We start from the raw sequence: 19,262 nt of genomic DNA, 5'->3' as shown, positions 1-19,262 counted from the left end.
CTGCGTGGTCATATGCCTACCCCAGCTGTGTTCAAGAAGATGAGATACTTAGCTTGAGCAACTTGGATCTCACACACACCACTACAATGTGGAGAATGTGAGTGGAAGCCCCACCAGGTAAGAGAGGTAAGAATTCCTAAAATGAAATGATTTTTAGCAGACAAAAAAACAAACAAGGTGCTTACTACACAAGACGGGAATTGTCAAGGTTGAGTTCCAAGTTTTTGCTGCTAGGTGGTTGGTGATGTAGATAGAAAATGCAGAGATAGAAGCAGTTTGAGCCTATATGGAGAGTTGAGTTTTTTAAAATGTTGAATTGAAGGTGACTGTAGGTCATTCGAGTGAGGTAATCTCTTGGACATAATGAGTCATGAGCATAAGAGAAAGATATACATTTAAAATATAATTTTAAGATATAAATTTGATTTGTGTTAGGGTGCATCAGGGTATGCAGTGGAAAACCCACTGTAATTTCTAAGTGGAAGTTCTTTAGCAAAATTTCAATAACCTATGTTGCCTATTTTAGAATCTCCGTACAATATCAACCACCCCCAGAAGGTCCACTTCCTTCCAGTCATCTCTGCACTCGCACTGCTTGGCTTGGGTTTGAGGTCGTGCTCCTTCAGAGACTACTCGGCCTACAGGACCCGGGCGAGGCAGCCGCGGACTACAATTCCCGGCGTGCCCCGCGAGGGGGCGGGACGGGGAGGGGATGGGCCAGGAACGGCCACACGGGCAAGCGTTGAGGCGGGGAGATCCGGCGGTGCCGAGCTGAGGTGGCGAAAGAGGAGCTCCCGGATGTGGAGAAGCTGGGGAGAAGGCGTGGGAGGAAGATGGATTCGGTGGAGAAGGGGGCCGCCACCTCCGTCTCCAACCCGCGGGGGCGGCCGTCACGAGGCAGACCACCGAAGCTGCAGCGCAACTCCCGCGGTGGCCAGGGTCGCGGTGTGGAGAAGCCCCCGCACCTGGCGGCCCTAATTCTGGCCCGGGGCGGCAGCAAAGGCATCCCCCTGAAGAACATTAAGCACCTGGCGGGGGTCCCGCTCATTGGCTGGGTCCTGCGTGCGGCCCTGGACTCGGGGGTCTTCCAGAGGTGCGCATGTGCGAGGGGGCAGCGCGGCCTGGGCGGGGGTCCGGAGTGGGAGCCGGGCTGCGGGAGAAGCTGGGGCTCATGGGGCAATCGCTCCTGCAAGGGGTGTGCAAGATCCGGGGTGTCTGGGCCCAAGCTGAGAGCCCGGGGAGGACGGGCTGCAGCCTCTTCCTTATTCTGTAGCTGCTAATAGTCATGACCTGGGACAGTTCCTGTCCCCGCCCTTGAGCATGCCATCCGTAAAGGGGGGAATTTGCTCTTCTCCACCGGCTCCGCAGCCCTTGACTTCACAGGGCAAAGGAGGCCACTCCTGTGAAACGTCTACGATAATAACGTGAACTCTTTTAGACAGAGGCCATTCGGGTTTTACTGTTAATCAGCGTCTGACAACCACTTGGTGCTGCTCGATTAGAAAGGTATCAGGTTGATTAATGGAGTGGGGTGTGAAGGCTTTCTAATGTCAAGCGCGGCTTGGAGGTCTTTTACTGACCTTTGAAAAATACTATCTGCCTGTGAGTCAGCACAATCTAGGGCTCCCTACATTGATACAAGAGAGACAGTGGGAAAGGGTATAGCTGGCTGTTTATATGCTTGTAAATGTTTTTATCATATTTTTGGAGCCTTGGCTGCCCTAAGGACAGTGTTAATTGTGAATCATAAAGGGACATTGCCATATGCCTTAATGGTTAGGAGTTACAAGCTGATGTCATTCATAAAAGAAGGGAGGTAGAATTCTGTGCCAAGAGTTGTATTTGACGTTTAATAACTTCAACCTAATTATCTTTGAATTTGTTTTTGTGGGAAGTAAATTATTTTAACCCTTTGATTTTGGGGTTTTGGTTTTTAAAGAGATGGCTATATTTGAAACATACCAATTACCTACATTACTATACAGGTAATTGATTTTCATTTACCCAATCTTGTTTAAAAAGGAGATACCAAAATAGAAATTTAGTAATTTCTTTCATGTTTTCATCCAAAAGAAGCCTAGGCAGAGCGAGGTAAATAGGAGCTGGCACCCAGAAGATAACACTAATGCAACAGGAAGTGTGCAAAGGAAAGATAGGGGAACACTTGGGGATTTGGTTCAATTCAGTAAACATTTACTGGGCCTTAATTTCTGCTGTACACACCCAAGGGAATACCACGATGTATGTGACATGGTTCTTTCCTTGTGAAGCCCAGATTGTTGGAGATTTTTACCTCCTTACAAAGGGTATAAAATAAGGACTGAGAGAAGGTGCATCCAGGCAGCAGTGATGTGGTGAAATCCTATTTTTGTGAAATGAAGTACAAAACAAAATCATAGAATGAGAGCAAAACTCATTTACAACTCATTGGTTCAATATATGAGGAAGACCCTTTCAAAATGGCTTAACAAATAAATAAGGCTTGTTTGAAGTACCATCAAATTCAAGCGCAAAAAATGATTCATTCATCAAATATTTATTGACTACCTACTATGTGACAGGCACTGTTCTATGTCCTTACCCAGAGGTTATAGCAGTAAGCAATAGGGTCAGTCCCTAGTCTCACGGAGCTTGCGTTATAATAGGAAGAGACAGACAATATACAAATTAATGTATACTTATGAGGTAGTGATAAATATTTTTAAGAAAAATCAAGTAAGGTGATGGTGCCAGAATCCTCTATTTCTTGGTTCTTCTAGGTAGACTCCCCCTTTATGGTATCAAGGTGGTTGTGCTGCGAACTGTAGAACTTTCCACACATATTGACTGTGTCCAAACCTTTGTACTCAAACCCTAGCATGGTTTCTAGCAGCTTAAGTTCATGTTCTTCGGATGATCCCAGCCCCCCTTAAAAAGGCCTGCCTGAGAAAGCTCAATTTGTCCTGGTAGATAGCCCCTGAGCCGTCTGGCACAAGTTACTTTAGGAAGTCCGCAATTATAAATCCCTTCTCTGCCCTTTGAGACCTAAAGTTACCACCCAAACTTTCCTAAAGGACCTGAGAGCCATCTCTTTGAAATGCAAACCTTCTGGGAGTTAACTCACTCTCCTTCCCAGCCCCTGGGGGGGTCGGGGGGGGGGGGTGTGTGTGGGGGGGGTATAGGCACCTTGCTTCAACTTGCATCTTGCCTCCTGTCTACTGTTAGAAGTTTATTTCTCCTCTGGATAAACACTAGTTAACAAACCCAGATGGTTAGTCACGTAGATTGACCCCCGTTAACATCCCTCTGCCTTTCCCTTAGTACAGTCTCACCTTGTTTTGGAGAATTTGAGTTCAGTTCATGCTGGATTCTTTTCCCTATTGCAATAGTTAACGAATAAAACCTGTCCTTACTGCTATAACTAGTGTCTGACTTTATCCTTGACAGTATTCCTTATATCCTGCCGGTTGAAGTCTAGTCAAAAAGAGCTGTCCTCTTTGCAGCTTTAACAAGTCTCATTAGGTCTTATCTGGTCCCCTGCTTATCCTTGCACCAGTCACTGGCTAGGAGAACACAGTTCTGGTATTGGTACGGTGTGGCCCCATCCTCAGCCCTTGGAGCCAGTAATGAAGCCATGACAGAGAGGATCATCAAGAGGAAATTGGGAGTGCAGTTAGCAAAAGGGGGACTAGATGCTGGAAGTCAAAACCCAATAAACGGCCATTACGGCAGACATTGGGGATTTTGCTGTGAAATGATTGGAAAATAAATGTATATATTAAACAATGATTTTCCTGTTTCCATTTATTAAAATGCATTTGTTTAAAATTCCATGAAAGAATAAACAACTTGAGAACTGTATTAACTTTATCTGTGCCAGTTTTATTTAATACGTCTTGTAGCTTGATACAAGAGTATTAACTCCTTGATGATAGGGATGATGTTTTAGACTTTGAGCCACCTGTTGTATCTGTCACTGGCCAATAATAGGAATTAGGAGAAATAAAACCAGTATTTTCCTCCCTAGCAAAGCAAGCATAACCTTCCTAACTCTCCCTTTTCTAACTTACTATGTTATCTAATAATGTGATTTTACTATGTTCAAGTCACATAAGCTGCTTGCTATCTGACATCCTTTCTAGGGATCTGGAAACTTTAACTCAAAAGTTAATAAAGGGACCAGCACTACTTCCTCCATGAATTTTTTGCTGATCCCAAAAAATTCAGTGGAAAGTAATTGTACCTTTGTTTTCCCGTATATAGCAGTGTCGTTCATACCTTTGTTTAGTGCATGCACAACGCTGGGAGGTCAAGACCATAGACCCTGGAGTCAAAGTATATAGATGTATTAACTGTGCAACTTTGGGTAAATCAATGTCTGTGCCTCAATTTCATCATCTACAGAATGGACTTAAGTGTCTATCTCAGGCCTGCTGAGGGAGTTAAGTGAGTTAAAGTATGTATATACAGCCCTTACTAAGTGCCTGGCATATAGTGTGTAGCCTATCCTCTTGCATTGAAGAAGTTTTTTACAATCTTCATATCTTTCATGGGCCACTATTTCCTTTTTCCTTACTTGTAAAACGGGTAAGTTGTAATCTTCAAAGTCCCTTTTAATGCTAACATTTGGCGGGGGGGGGGGGGGGGCAGATTTACTAGGGTGAAAAGCTTCTTGTGAGCAGGTACTATCTTCCTCACTTTGGTATGCTTTATGTATCAGAACCTCAATTAAAACATGTTGGTTTGAATTTAATTGACTGCTCTGAAGTTGCCATCAGAATTTGAGGCAGCTTTCCTGCCTCTCCCACTCTTACTTTCTTTCTTCAACAGATGTTTACCCTATTAAGAAAATTAAGGAAATCTGCCTGATTTGTGTTATTCAGGGTTAGATTATACCTTGGAGATTTTGTTCAAAATCATGATTTGACTGAATTGAGGCATATTTTTATGGCCTCCTAAAAATCAAAGCTAACAATGCTTTTTTTTAATGTATACATTTTTTTGTATTAGTTTCAGGTGTACAAAATAATGTAATAGTTAGACATTTATACCCCTCACAAAGTGATAACCCCCCTCCCCCAATCTCCTACCCCTCTGACATCGTATATAGCTGTTATAGTTCCACTGACTCTATTCCTTATGCTGTACTCCACACCCTGTGACTCTCTCTCTCTCTCTCTCTACATATATATATATATATATACACACACACACACACACACACACACACACACACACACACATATATATGAAATTATAGTTGACATTATTATTCAGCTTCAGGTGTACAGTGTGGTGATCAGGCATCTACACCATCCCTGAAGTGGTCTCCCTAATAAGACAAGTGTCCATCAGATACCCTACAAAATCTTTACAACATTATTGATTATATTCCCCAAACTGTCTTTCAAATCGCCATGGCAATCTTGTGGTTACCAATTGTGCTTTCTAATCCCCTCACCTTCCCCCTTATCCCCACCCCACCTCTCATCTAGCAACCTTCAATTTTTCCTCTGAGACTGTTTCTGATTAGTTTGTTCATTTAATCTGTTCTTTAGATTCCACATATAAGTAAGTCAATATGGTATTTGTCTTTCTCTGTCTGACGTATTTCACTTAGCATAATGTTCTCTAGGTCCACTCAGATTGTTGCAAATGGTAAGATTTCATTCTTTATAGCCGAATAATACTCCATTGTATAAATGTACCATAATTTCTTAATCCAGTTGTCTACCGATGGGCATTTTCATTGTTTCCATATCTTGGCTATTGTGAATAGCGCTGCAATAAACATAGGGATGCATATATATATATTTTTTTTAATTAGCGTCTTGGATTTCTCTGGGTAGATACCTAAGAGTGAAATTGCTGGGTCATAAGGTAGTTCCATTTCCAGTTTTTTGAGATACTTCCATATTGATTTCCATAGTGGCTGCACCAATCTGCAATCCCACCAACAGTGCACGAGGGTTCCCTTTTCTCCGCAACCTCGCCAACACTTGTTTGTTGATTTATTGATGATGGCCATTCTGACCAGGGTGAGGTAGTATTTCATTGTGGTTCTTATTTGCATTTTTCTAATGATTAATGAAGTTGAGCATTTTTTCATATGTCTGTTTGCCATCTGTATGTCCTCTTTAGAAAAATGTCTCTTCATGTCCTCTGCTCATTTTTTTAATTAAATCGTTTGTTTTTTTAAGTGTTGAGTTGAATGAGTTTTTTATAAATTTTGGATATTAACCCTTATCAGATGTATCACTGACAAATATCTTTTTCCATTCAGTGGGATGCCTTTTTGTTTTATTGATGGTTTCCTCTGCTGTGAAAAAAAACTTTTTAGTTTGATGTAGTCCCATATGTTTATTTTTTCTCTTCTCTTGCCCCAGGGGATATGTCAGTAAAAATCTTACTCCGGGTAATGTCTGTAAACTTTCTTCCTATATTTTCTTCTAGGAGTTTTATGATTTCAGATCTTATATTTAAGTCTTTAATCCATTTTGAATTTATTCTGTATATGGTGTAGGTAGGTGGTCCAGCTTCATTTTTTTTTGCATGTGTCTGTCCAGGTTTCCCAGCACCATTTATTGAATAGATTGTCTTTACCCCGATGTAAATTCTTGCTTCAATTGTCGTAGATTAAATGACCATATAGACATGGATTTATTTCTGGGCTCTCTATTCTGTTCCATTGATCTGTGTGTCTATTTTTATGCCAGTACCATAAAGCTAATAATACTTTAAAGGTTACTAACTTGGATAGTTAGCAGTCAAGAAAATTGCTGACATAATTTTATTTTCATTTAGTAAAAAGTTATGGTTAGAGCTGAGTTTGTAAGAGCTTGATTTCCCATGGTGGTTCAATGTGATGTAAGTAAACCTCAGAACAAATTGATTTTTTAAATGTTGTCTAACATACTTGTGAAAAATAAACATTTCCAGGGTGTATTTATGACTAATGACAGGCCTAGGCTGTATTGTCCTTAAGAAGGCAGTTTATGATTTGAAATAACTTTCATAGGCACCATGGTTGATACTCCTGTTTATCCTGTTAGATATAGTATGACTTCTATTGAGGCTAAAGCCATTGGGATTAGACTTTGACATTTACTCTATTTGATTTTGAATCTTACTAGGCCTGTTTATTCACTTAGTCATTCCTTCTCTTTTGCCCCCCATCATCTGATTCCTCTAAACCAAAGGAAAATTATCTACTTACTTGGACCCTTTAATAGATGATAGTCATTGTATTTTAAGTGTACATGTGGGATGCTATTTTCGTATTCCTAGTGTCATTACATAATACATACAAATTAGACATTTGGACCTTTGAAGGTCTGAAAGCAGAGTTTAAGTTTTCCTCCCAACAGTCAGTGTGAGGATTAAATGAGACCATGTAGTTTTTTCTTTATTACTGTTTCTATTTGATTATTGTGAATAGCAAACATTTGTTAAATGTTTATTCTGTATTGTGGTTTGTATTTAATCCTTATAACAACTGTATGAGGTAATTACTGTTATCACCTCTATTATACTGAAAATTGAGGCTTTGGGAAATTATGCATTTTGGATATGATCATATAGCTTGCTAGCATGTGGCAGAACCAGGATCTGAACCCCTGTTTCAGAGCCTATGCTCTTAACCATTTACTGTTTCACTCAACAAATATGTATTGAGCACCTGTTTTACAGCAGGTGCTATGCAAATAAACGGTAAAAGATAAAGCATTAGAGAAAGGTTAGTTATTGTTTCCTTACCTCTCTTTCCATAATGGTTTAAAGGGAATTAGAGTACTGTCCTCTGTCTCTATGATAGGCCGAGAGTTTCTCAAGAAAACGGTGTCCAGACTAGTGCCTGAAACAGAATAGGCACTCATAAATGTTTCATGAATGAAAGAATGAATGAATGACAAAAGGGAGGAAAGGAAAAAAAATAAGCAAACAAACCTCTCCTAAAGCCTCTGTTATTTTTTATTTATCTTCTAAGCATTTCAAAAAGATCACTGAATCCTGTCATGTTGTTTTCATACAGTAAAGATCAGAATAATAAATGGCTTCAGTAATTTATTTCAATTAGTGATGTAAATTAAATGTCAAAAACCCATCTTTTTTGCTTCTGCTGTTCCTTTTTTACTATATTACCATCTAACCACTCTCTCTTCACCTTCTCTATTTTAAAAATTCACTAGGTTTCCACTGGTACTTTACTTTGTTATATGCCTTTGACTGTGACATTTCTTCATTGAAAAACCTATCCCCAAATTATTTCAGATTTCGAGATGGAGGAAGATGGGGGCTCCTATGTTCTGCCTTGCACAGAGTGACATGCGTAGATATGAGACACTTGACCCCTAGCCAGTGACTCATCTTATTTACTAGGATTCCTTAGAAAAAAATTGGGGGGTACGGGGTGGGGGTATTGACTTTACCTCTATATTTAAATCCTCCCGCATGTATTAAAGAGAATTAATTAAATTAATTAATGAAATACAGAGATATCAGAAAATTTTGTTCAGTTACTTTCTTTTCACTCTTGGCTATTGAGTGTAGACATTTGACACATATAGTTCCTCTTTCCCCCACGAGATGGAAATCAATTACTAATAATTACTAAAAATAATTATTAAAAATTATTACTAATAATTACTAAAAATTAATAAACTAATTGAAATAAATTACTTGAATAAAGGGGGTAAAAGAAAATATCTGCACATGATAAAAACTGTAAGTCATTAAATTATCTTTGTGTAATATCACTATTAAAACATTGTGGCTAGAGTAATATTCACATCTTCTGTTTCTAGCAGTAGGAATTTGTAAAGGTCCAGGAAATTTAACTTCAATAGAGACTAGTACACCTCCCAGAATAGCATTTTACTTTTAATCGTAATTAAGTTTATTTAAAGTATAAATAGGCAACTCTGTTAGCTGCAGGTAACAGAGCTGTTGAGCTAAACTCTCTTGAGCAAATCAAATCACATTCTCCATGTCTCTAATTGTTATCAATGACTGTAACTCAGTCCATTGTGTTCAGATATTTATATACCCATTGTTAGTTGGCATATAAAAAAAGTTGAATATATTTGTTATTTTGAGCCCACACTTGGACATTTAGTCTCTTCTAAGCTTGAAACTCTTTTAGCTTCACGGTTTGCTAAGACAAGTCCATTGTTTTTCTTAGCAAGTATATTAAATGAAATACTCTATAAGATATTTTGGATTTGGGTGGGGAATAAGAAGCAGGATCTTCATTATTTCCTTTCAATTTGAACTTCTAGGCTGTTTTGCTTAATATACCAGTAGCCTTAAAAATATCAAGTATCTTTCCAATTTTATAAAACTATCTCTAGAACTACATAAATAATATTTATATAAGAAACAAAATATATAGTATAAATATGTGATAAATATAAATACATCTAGGACATTTTTGATTCAAGTGTTAAAAATATGGTCTATATACAAAATACTTTGTAATTTTTAAAAAATTTATAGCATTTTAGATCTGTGACATTTTGATGGTACAGAAACTATTTTAACATGTAAGCTGTATTTTTGGGTTTCAGAGCTCCTTTTTATCTTTGATGATCTCTTTTAGTGATTTGGCTTTTTTATTTATTTTTAATATCTATACAGTGTGTGGGTTTCAACAGATCATGATGAAATTGAGAATGTGGCCAAACAATTTGGTGCACAAGTTCATCGAAGAAGTTCTGAAGTTTCAAAAGACAGCTCTACCTCATTAGATGCCATCGTAGAATTTCTTAATTATCACAATGGTATGAGTTTAATAGTTTTATTCAAAATTTTATTGTAATTTCCAACTCGCTTCTCATTTCACAAGACTTTTTTTTAACACATTAAAGATCTTAATATTACTTGCTTGCAAAGAACTTTATTTTGATGTCCTTTTCATTTGTTTTGTCAAGAGGTTGACATTGTAGGAAATATTCAGGCTACTTCTCCATGTTTACATCCTGCTGACCTTCAAAAAGTTGCAGAAATGATTCGAGAAGAAGGATATGATTCTGTTTTCTCTGTTGTGAGACGCCATCAGTTTCGATGGAGTGAAATTCAGAAAGGAGGTAATCTGTTATATCCATCCTTTTTGTAGCTCATTTTTATGGAGAATCAGTTTTTCCATATATAAATATTCTTTAGGAGAGAGGAGAGTAAAAATGGAGCAGTAAAAGGGAATATGTGATTCTTGACTGTAGTAGGTTATGATTTCTATTCAGTTCTAAATCTTGTGATTACTGAGACAAGACAGTGAGCCCAAATTAATTATTTGCTTTACGTTTTATACTATTTGCCTTTTGAGACTGACATTATTTTTCTAGATCAAATACTTTTATGTTTCTTCTAAATATGTTTGATAAACTCCACATAAGTCATAAAGAATTGTAGGCATAATAAGCATCCACCAAAAAGTTTTGGAGGGCCTCAAGAATGAATTGTGGAATTGCTTCCCAAAATACATAACTCCTTATGTAAGAAGAGTTGCATAGGGTTTAGCTGGAGCCTGATTTCTAGCCAGGTAAACTAGCAAAGTATGTAATAAACAATAGAATCACCAAGAGATAGGTAAATATAACATACTTGAGGAAGGGCATTGTGGTTTCTGCTTGGTGCCCTGACGTTTGTTGAATATAGGAAAGCTGGCCTAATTGTCTCTAACATATGTGTGACTTAAGATGTTATTCTTTTGAAGATACATCTTTAACATGTCATTCCATTATATTTTACCATCTATTGTTTCTTATAAGAAATCAGCTGTTATTCTGACCATTGTTTCTCTGAATATAATTTTCTTCAGGGTGCTTTTATGATTTTCTCTTTATATTTGGTTTCCATAGTTTGACTCTGATTTGTGTTGCTGTGATTTTCTTTGTGTTCATCCTGTTTCGAGTTCTCTGAACTTGTCCTATCTGTAGGTCGATCTGTGATCAGTTTTCAAAAGTTCTCTTCAAGTATTTATTCTGCCACATTTTCTCCTTTCTTTCTGGTATTCCAATTTAAATGGATTTTAAACAATTTTATGGTGTCCACATGTCTCTCACAGTCCGTTCTGTATTATTTATTTATTTGTTTGTTTGTTTGTTTATTTTTCCCTTTATGATTCATTTTGAGTAATTTCTATTGACTTATATTTGACTTCATTGATCATTTCTTCTGACTTGTCCACTGTACTGTAAACCCTATCCAGTGAATTATTTTAGATACTCTATTTTTCCATTCTAGAATGTACCTGTAAATTGGTTTTTAGAGGTTCCATTCTCTGTTGAAATGCTTCTCTTTTCATCCTTTTTAAAAATTTTTTCTTCTAATTTCTTTAATATGTTCATGATAGTTACATGAAAATCCTTGATTGCAAATTCTCACATCTGGGTCATTTATAGTTCTGTTTCTGTGACTGTTTATCTCTGATTATGGGTCATGTGTTTCTGCTTCTTCATATGTATTGTATTTTATCATATGCCTGACATAGATACTGGAGTATATAGTGCTTTTCTCCAAGGAGGACAAACCTTTTCATCCATCAGGCTGATAGGATAAAAGACTAATCACTTTGATCTAATCAGGAGTTGGGCTGGTTTAGAACTTCAATTTCAGTTCACCTCTTACTGCAGGTGTCCTGTCAGGAGATATATCCTGTATGTATTGCTAATACCCTCTGCTAACAGGACTTTGGGATCTAAGTACTACAAAACTAATGATCTCTCCCTGCCTTCCAGATGAGTCCCAGTTTCCTGTGCCAGAGCACACTCAGCAAAGACCTAGGGGGCATCATTAGGTGGGAAGAACTAGCTCTGTGTCTGTTGACAATCTGTGACTTGAGTCCACAGGGCCACTGAAAACTCTTCTGGTTTCTCCTGATCCCAGCAGAGTCCTCCTGCTTATGCCAAAGCTTGATCGTGTTCTCACCTCTTTCTCAGACTCAGCAAATATCCCCAGGGAGAATGCAGCCCCTGTTCCTTGTTCACCTAGGAAAGACTTGTCCCTCTCTTTCCTTTTCTTCAAAGTACCACTTGAATTCTCTAGTTTATTTGCTTATTGCCTGTTTCCACACTCCATGAGAACAGAGTCATGTTCACTGCTGTGTGTTCAGTGCTATAAAATTACACGATATATTCAATGTATGTTTGCTGAGTGTTTTTCCTAATTATATCAAACACTGGGGTAGAGTTGAGAGGATGGTTTAGTTATGGAAGTATGTAGAGGTTATTCCTAGAAGCCTTTATACACAGATGTGATGACGAAAAGTGAAGGAAGAGTCTGAAGAATGACCAGCTATTAAATACACACACAACACGAGTGCACACATACCCATACACATCCACAAACACAAATTTGGGGGAAATTAAGTGAAAAGGCAAGGGAATCTCTATCTACCACTACTAAGGGCTTCATTTATTACATCATCTTATAGTAAATGATGTTGCTAAATCATCAGAATTATTAGGGATTTGGTTAAAATCCTTTTACTTATCCTGAATCAGAAATATTCTACATTCTGAGTTCATTTTTATGCTTTTTTAAAAATTACTAAATAACACTTTCAGTATTCAAAGCAATGTGGACTTACTATAGCTTTTTTGCTTTTAGTTCGTGAAGTGACTGAGCCTTTGAATTTGAATCCAGCTAAACGACCTCGTCGACAAGATTGGGATGGAGAATTATATGAAAATGGCTCATTTTATTTTGCTAAAAGACATTTGATAGAGCTGGGTTACTTACAGGTTTGTGCTCTCACTTTGCAAAAACTTTCTAAACGCTTTTGTCTGTATAGAGTTTCAGGGAAGAAGTATGGCACAGTTCCTAATGGGAAATATCAACCCCTAGAGGAAAGGCAATAACTGACAAGATTTATTATCTGAGGCATTTATCCTGCAGGCTGACCACAAACCGATCTTTGGAATCTGTTCAGTAAATATGCAAGCAATTCTGCTACAACTGTAACAATAAGAAATCAATCAAGTATTGAATGTTCTACACATGTCCTGGTTTTCATATTATTCTGTTCAAAACTCTGTTTAATTCATAATTGTGTCACTGTCAGGTTGTGGTTATACAGTTGAATAACTTCAATTACTTTAAAAAGAGACCAAAAAAACAGTATCATAGAGGTGAAAGAGCATCACCCTGGGCATCAGAAAAATAAATTATAGTTTTATCTCTATCCCTATGTAAACTTGAATAGTATATTGTTTTATCTGTTCTGAGTCTCCTTGCTCTCATTTTAAAATACGGAGTTTGGATGTCTCTCTCATCTTCAGAGCCTACATGGTTACATCATATACTATTTGTTCATTTTAGTTATAGCTAATATTTGCTTAACACTTACTATGCACCAAGGTCTATATGAAACACTGCATAGGATATCTCATATAATCGGCATTTGCAACAGAATAAAGTGGACATTCCTAGCCCAGTTTCACAGAGGAAGAAATGGTAGCTCTGAAAATTAAGTAATTAGCTCAAGGCAAAAATAAGTAGTGAATGGTATTGTCAGTATTTAGATTCAGATCCTTATGTTACTCAAAAAATAGCATTAAAAAAAAAACCAAAAAGCTCCACTCTGTAGTAAAATTCTACGTGACTATGTTCTGAGAGAAAAGTATTTTTTCCTATCTTTTGGTCAGTGCACAGGCAAACTGTAGGCTGGCTGTTTAATTAAGTTTGAGTATTAAGGAAAATTAGATTTGACAGGTAGCTCTTTGCTAAGGGGAACTGTGGTTTGATCCTTTCCTACCATGTGGAAAAAAATGAATTTTCTCATCATAACTAGATTTGTGAAGAGACTAGCAATTCTGGAAAATGAAATTTTCCACTAATTGATCTTGACATTGAAATGAATATAATCCTAGGAAAGACCTCCCCTCTTTCCCCTCATACCCCAGGATCAGGAGACTGTCCCTACCTTTGCCCACATGTGACCCAGACAACATTGTCCACTCCCATCTGTAGCTCAGGGATCTAAGATAATTCTATACAACAGACACTACACTTATTTTTTTCCGTCCCTGTCTTGCTCCTTAGTTGCAAATAGAAACAAATTCCAAAAACATTTATGCTGCTTTTGAATGATGATAAGTGAGACTGCCAGAACAAAAGGGATACAATTAGGGGAGTTCCAGAAAATTCCTTGTGGTCAGAAAGCTGGAGAATGGGTATTATTTCTGCTTTTCCCTATCTTACAATAGAAATATACTCAAAAGAAAAATGAGAATTTACACTGTGTAAATAGAAGTTGAAAAATGTTACATTTATTTATGTGGTTTGAATATATGGGAAACAAAAAGATAAGCTTTCCCCTCCACAAAAAAAAAAGAAAAAAGATTTGTTGTATATCACAAATATTACTGGGTTATTCATTTTTCTTGATACTGTAGAAATGAATTCATTGTTATGTACTTTAATAAACTTTTTGATATATGTGAATGCCTATTAAAAACAGTACTCATAGCATTGTTACTATCTCTAGGGTGGGAAAATGGCATACTACGAAATGCGAGCCGAGCACAGTGTGGACATAGATGTGGATATTGATTGGCCTATTGCAGAACAAAGAGTGTTACGGTAACAAGACTTACACAGCCTTTGCACGAGACCCTGACACTGTTTTCAGTAGATATATTTAATTGACATTATAGACACTGATCTGTGATACTCCAGCCATCTTAGGATCTGTGTAATTAGTTTGCTCATGTGACGAAGGCATATACATAAAATATGCCTTTAGATGCCTTAGTCAGTAACTTGAGAAACACACAGTCCAGTTAGACCACACAACTTAAAGTCTTGCATTGCAAGCTGAAGTGTATATGTGAAGGAAATTTGAAGGGTAAGGTTTGAATAATTGAATGGGAATGGGTTATTAAGTTTACTGATGTTAGCCAGATGAGAGGAAGTGAGTAGTATTGCACTTGTAGTCAAAGGTCTATTTTGGTTTCTTTTAGGTATGGCTATTTTGGCAAAGAGAAGTTTAAGGAGATAAAACTTTTGGTTTGCAGTATTGATGGATGTCTCACCAATGGCCACATTTATGTATCAGGAGACCAAAAAGAAATAATATCTTATGATGTAAAAGATGCTATTGGCATAAGTTTATTAAAGAAAAGTGGTATTGAGGTATGTGCCACTGCATATAGCAATGTTTTTTAAGATTACGATTCAGGGTCAAGGGATATGTGAGGGAAATAAAATAATATGTTTTTAGTATTATCTATTAAAATATCTGAAATTTAGCCTTCACATGACTGGAAAATTACCATACTGTTTATTGTTAGATGAGTAAAATATCAATCAACTAATATTTATTGTATATTTAATAAGAATGAATATATTATTTTTAAATAGGTTCTACCTAGTTACCATAGGATCTTGCAACAAGAAAGATTTCATAAAAAACAGGTGTTAGTGTTTAGAAAAAAGCAAATATCTTATGGACTTTAAATTGTAGCTTTTTGTTATGATTAAAACTTTTAATTCAAAATAGCTTAATATTTAAGTGTCTATATATAAATGAAGGCTAAGATGATCTCCTATAATTCACTAGAAATCTTACATATGCGTTCCTAAGCAGCACAAGAGATGAGTTACAGACTTTTCCTTTGGATAAATTGAATTATAGGAGAATCTTAGATTAGTATCAGACAGAGTATGTTGTATTTTTTTAACTGTAGATAGGATACTTTCCACTGTAGAAAACAGGGTCTTTCACCTTTACTGGACCACTAGAAATAAAATGTTTTAAAACTTTATTATTTTAAAATAACAGTTTATTTTACTTAATTTGTCCTTCAGGTCAAAGGGTTACTCATTTGTGACTTGTATTATTTACAAGGTGTTATCTTATTCTGAAAGATTTGTGTTTCCTTTATTTTCTCATTTTGCTCCCCCCCCCCCACCTTTTTTTTAGGTGAGGTTAATCTCGGACAGGGTCTGTTCAAAGCAGACAATCTCTTCCTTAAAACTGGATTGCAAAATGGAAGTCAATGTACCAGACAAGCTAGCAGTTGTAGACGAATGGAGAAAAGAAATGGGCCTGTGCTGGAAAGAAGTGGCATATCTTGGTTTGTATCTTTTTATTCAGCCATAATAAAATGAACCAGGATTTGTTCTAAGAGGCAGAGAAATAAGAAAGAAAGTTCCCAAGATTGGCATGATTGTAAAGAAACAGGAACTCTCTTACACTACTGACAAAAGTGTTAAATTGGGAGGGCCTTTCTGCAGGTTACTTTGATAACGTGTATCCAAGTGTAGCCTAGTAGAATGATTACCGACTCGTGCTGTGGAGTCAGACCACACGACTGACTCACCAGTCTTGGTAAGGTAAACCTTGGTTTTGTTATCTGTAAACTAGAACTTAAAAGTACCTATTACTCATAGGTCTGTTATAGGGATTAATGATATAATTTTGGTAAAGCATTTATCAGATTCCTAATACATAGGATGTACACTCTGACTATTTTTAACTGTCATTAAATGTACATAGTTTTGACCCCAAATTCTAATTCTGGGAAAGAAATTAGACAAATGTGCCAATAATGGAAGAAAAAAACTACAAAAATAGCATATCCCAGAATCGAATACTATGCAACCATTAAAAATAATCTATATTCATTGACATGTTCAGATGTCACAAGTTTTTCACTTTAATAATCAAACAAATATATATATCAGGTGTCTACTATATACAGGCTTTGAACTATTTCCTGGGACTTACTGCTTACAGAGCATATAGTCTAATGATGTCAATATTTTAAATATCACTAATGACAGGTTATTAAAATACATAACTATAAACCATGTATGAAATATGGGTATGCCTATTTCAACCCATCTATATAAATATTTGCAAGGGTAATAATGGGCCTCAAAAGAAGCACAAGAAGCTTTGGAAGCATGTGACGTGGGGACTTCAGGGGTAGCCTTTAAACTACAATATGAAGATTCAATGGAGAACAATACTATAGAAGCTTTGATAGAAAAATGATCTAGTTTTTGTAAGAAAAAAACAGTTTTAATGGAATATATAACAAATCTCAGCTATACTTTTTATCTATGCAACCTTAAGCAAGGTTCTCTAAGCCTAGTTTTCCTATTTATAATATAAACATTAATCAAAGTTTATAAGGCCATTGGAAAGAAAGTCAGTGATAATGAAAAATGCTTAACATAATGCCTCCATATAGTAATAATAAGTGTATCATTTATAGAAGTAAAGCTGTAGAATTATATATGCTAAAATGTAGTTACTATCTATAAATAGTGATAATTAGGATTTTGATTATTTTTGCTTGTATTTAAAAAAATGTTCCCACCAAGATATGCATTACTTATATAACATAAGAAAAAAAAACTATAAAAAGTAGAAGTTAGAAAATCAGGAAAATGGAGAATAGTCTCCACGTTTTTATTTTAAAAATCACAGCAGTGTTTTGTATGGGCCACATAAGTATATAACAATATGTTCCTTAAAAAGGATAGACACTTTTATAAGTAAAATTTGGTAATTACAACTTAGTTTAAGGGATGGATAGTGCAAAGAAATACCTTAATTTTCATCATCTTTCAGTGAAAACAATTTAAATTTCAGTACATTTAATAAGAAAAAATTTCAGTAGATAAATATAGAAAAAATGTAAAACAAACTCTTTCAACCAGGGTTTTATTATTAGTATTTGCTCTATAATAAAGTAATAGTTAAACTCAGAATGATGAATCTAAGGTACTGGGAGCTTCTGAAATTCATCCTAGCAAAAATAAAGGGGGCAGTGGTAGGGTGGGGATTGAGAAGAAGCAAGGCAGGGAGAGAAGGGATGTAGTTATATCAATGCGATGGTAATTTTTTAAATAAATAAGTGGTATACAAATCAGAACTATTACAAATTAAAAGAGACGTACGATAAATGTCAACAAAATGCAATATGTGGACTTTGTTATGTTTCTGATTCAAATAAGTCAACTACAAAAAGACAATTTTGAGATAGCTGGGGATATTTGAATACATACTAGGTTATTAAATGATATTAAGGAATTGTTGATTTTGTTAATTTGATGATAGTATGTCACTTTTTTAAAAATGCATATATCAGAGATAGATGCTGAAGAGTTTTGGGGTAAAATATGATGGTTGGGAATTTCTTTCCCTCTCCTCCAAAAAACTAGGGAACAGGGACTAGGAAGAAAACATTGATAAATGATCCAAAACATTGAACTTGGGGTTTTTGCATGTGTTTGAAATTTTTCTTAATAAAAAGTTTAAATAATTCATAATTTGTAGAATTTCCAGTAATTGTAATATTATTACAAATTATAAATGTATTACAAATGTAATAATATTACAATTTCCTGTCATTGTAGTTGTAATGTGGTAAGCAGAAAGTATACTCCATTCTTCTTTAACTGAGGAGTTTATTTTGAATTACGTAGGAAAAACCCTAGACTTCAGTTACAATTTTAAATAGTTGAACATATTTTCATTCTATCTAATCTGTAGTATTCTTATATGCAGTGCTTTAGGTCTTACTAAAGTTACCAGAATTACCTATTGGTTGCGTTTTGCATTATTTTAAAGAATATTCTTTGTGTCTTTAACCGTTCAACCACCATTTCTTTTACTTGACAGGAAATGAAGTGTCTGATGAGGAGTGTTTGAAGAAAGTAGGCCTAAGTGGTGTTCCTGCTGATGCCTGTTCCACGGCCCAGAAGGCTGTTGGATATATTTGCAAATGTAATGGTGGCCGTGGTGCCCTCCGAGAGTTTGCAGAACACATTTTCCTACTAATGGAAAAGGTTATTAATTCCTGCCAAAAATAGAAATGAGTACAATGTTGGGAAAGAAAGTATACAGCCTTCGTCAGCCACTTTACTTTTTTTGATTAAGTATAATTCCATGTTCCAATAAGTATAATTCCATGTTCCAATGTTAACAGAGAGTGGGGTTTGATTTGTGATATATCTCCATATCTTTTAAAGCAGAGTGTTGTCAAGTTGTCAATCCAAAATCTTCTATGAAATAATTGTGCTGTACTTTTCTCTTTATGCAAGATAATTAGAGATTGATCATAGTCTTTCTCAGATTTTTAGTAAATGCAAGTAAGAACATCATCAAAATTGACTTTGTATTGTACCCTGTAAAACTGTGTGTTTGTATGCTTTTAATAATGCTGATCTTTTATTTATTTGGGGACTGTGTATCTGGTAAGACATGCCCTTCTATTAATTAATAAAATTACATTTCACAGACTTGATGAAAACTGCTTTGTTGCTATAGAACA

At 36.0% G+C, this 19,262-nt stretch overlaps 1 protein-coding gene across 1 annotated transcript; it reads left to right on the top strand.

Annotated features, from left to right (window-relative positions):
* Positions 1–720: 720 nt before the first annotated feature.
* Positions 721–19,230, top strand: CMAS (cytidine monophosphate N-acetylneuraminic acid synthetase). Its single transcript, XM_019738040.2, has 8 exons — positions 721–1,093; positions 9,613–9,755; positions 9,906–10,061; positions 12,583–12,716; positions 14,462–14,556; positions 14,937–15,108; positions 15,899–16,052; positions 18,611–19,230. Exons 1-8 carry the CDS (start codon positions 834–836, stop codon positions 18,799–18,801), a joined length of 1,305 nt encoding a protein of 434 aa, XP_019593599.1. The 5' UTR covers positions 721–833; the 3' UTR covers positions 18,802–19,230.
* The last annotated feature ends 32 nt before the right edge of the window (positions 19,231–19,262 follow it).

Source organism: Rhinolophus sinicus, linkage group LG02, assembly GCF_036562045.2.
Source record: "Rhinolophus sinicus isolate RSC01 linkage group LG02, ASM3656204v1, whole genome shotgun sequence".
Lineage (NCBI taxonomy): Eukaryota > Metazoa > Chordata > Mammalia > Chiroptera > Rhinolophidae > Rhinolophus > Rhinolophus sinicus.
Note: the sequence above shows the minus strand (reverse complement) of the source record. Positions and strands in the feature narration are given on the sequence as shown.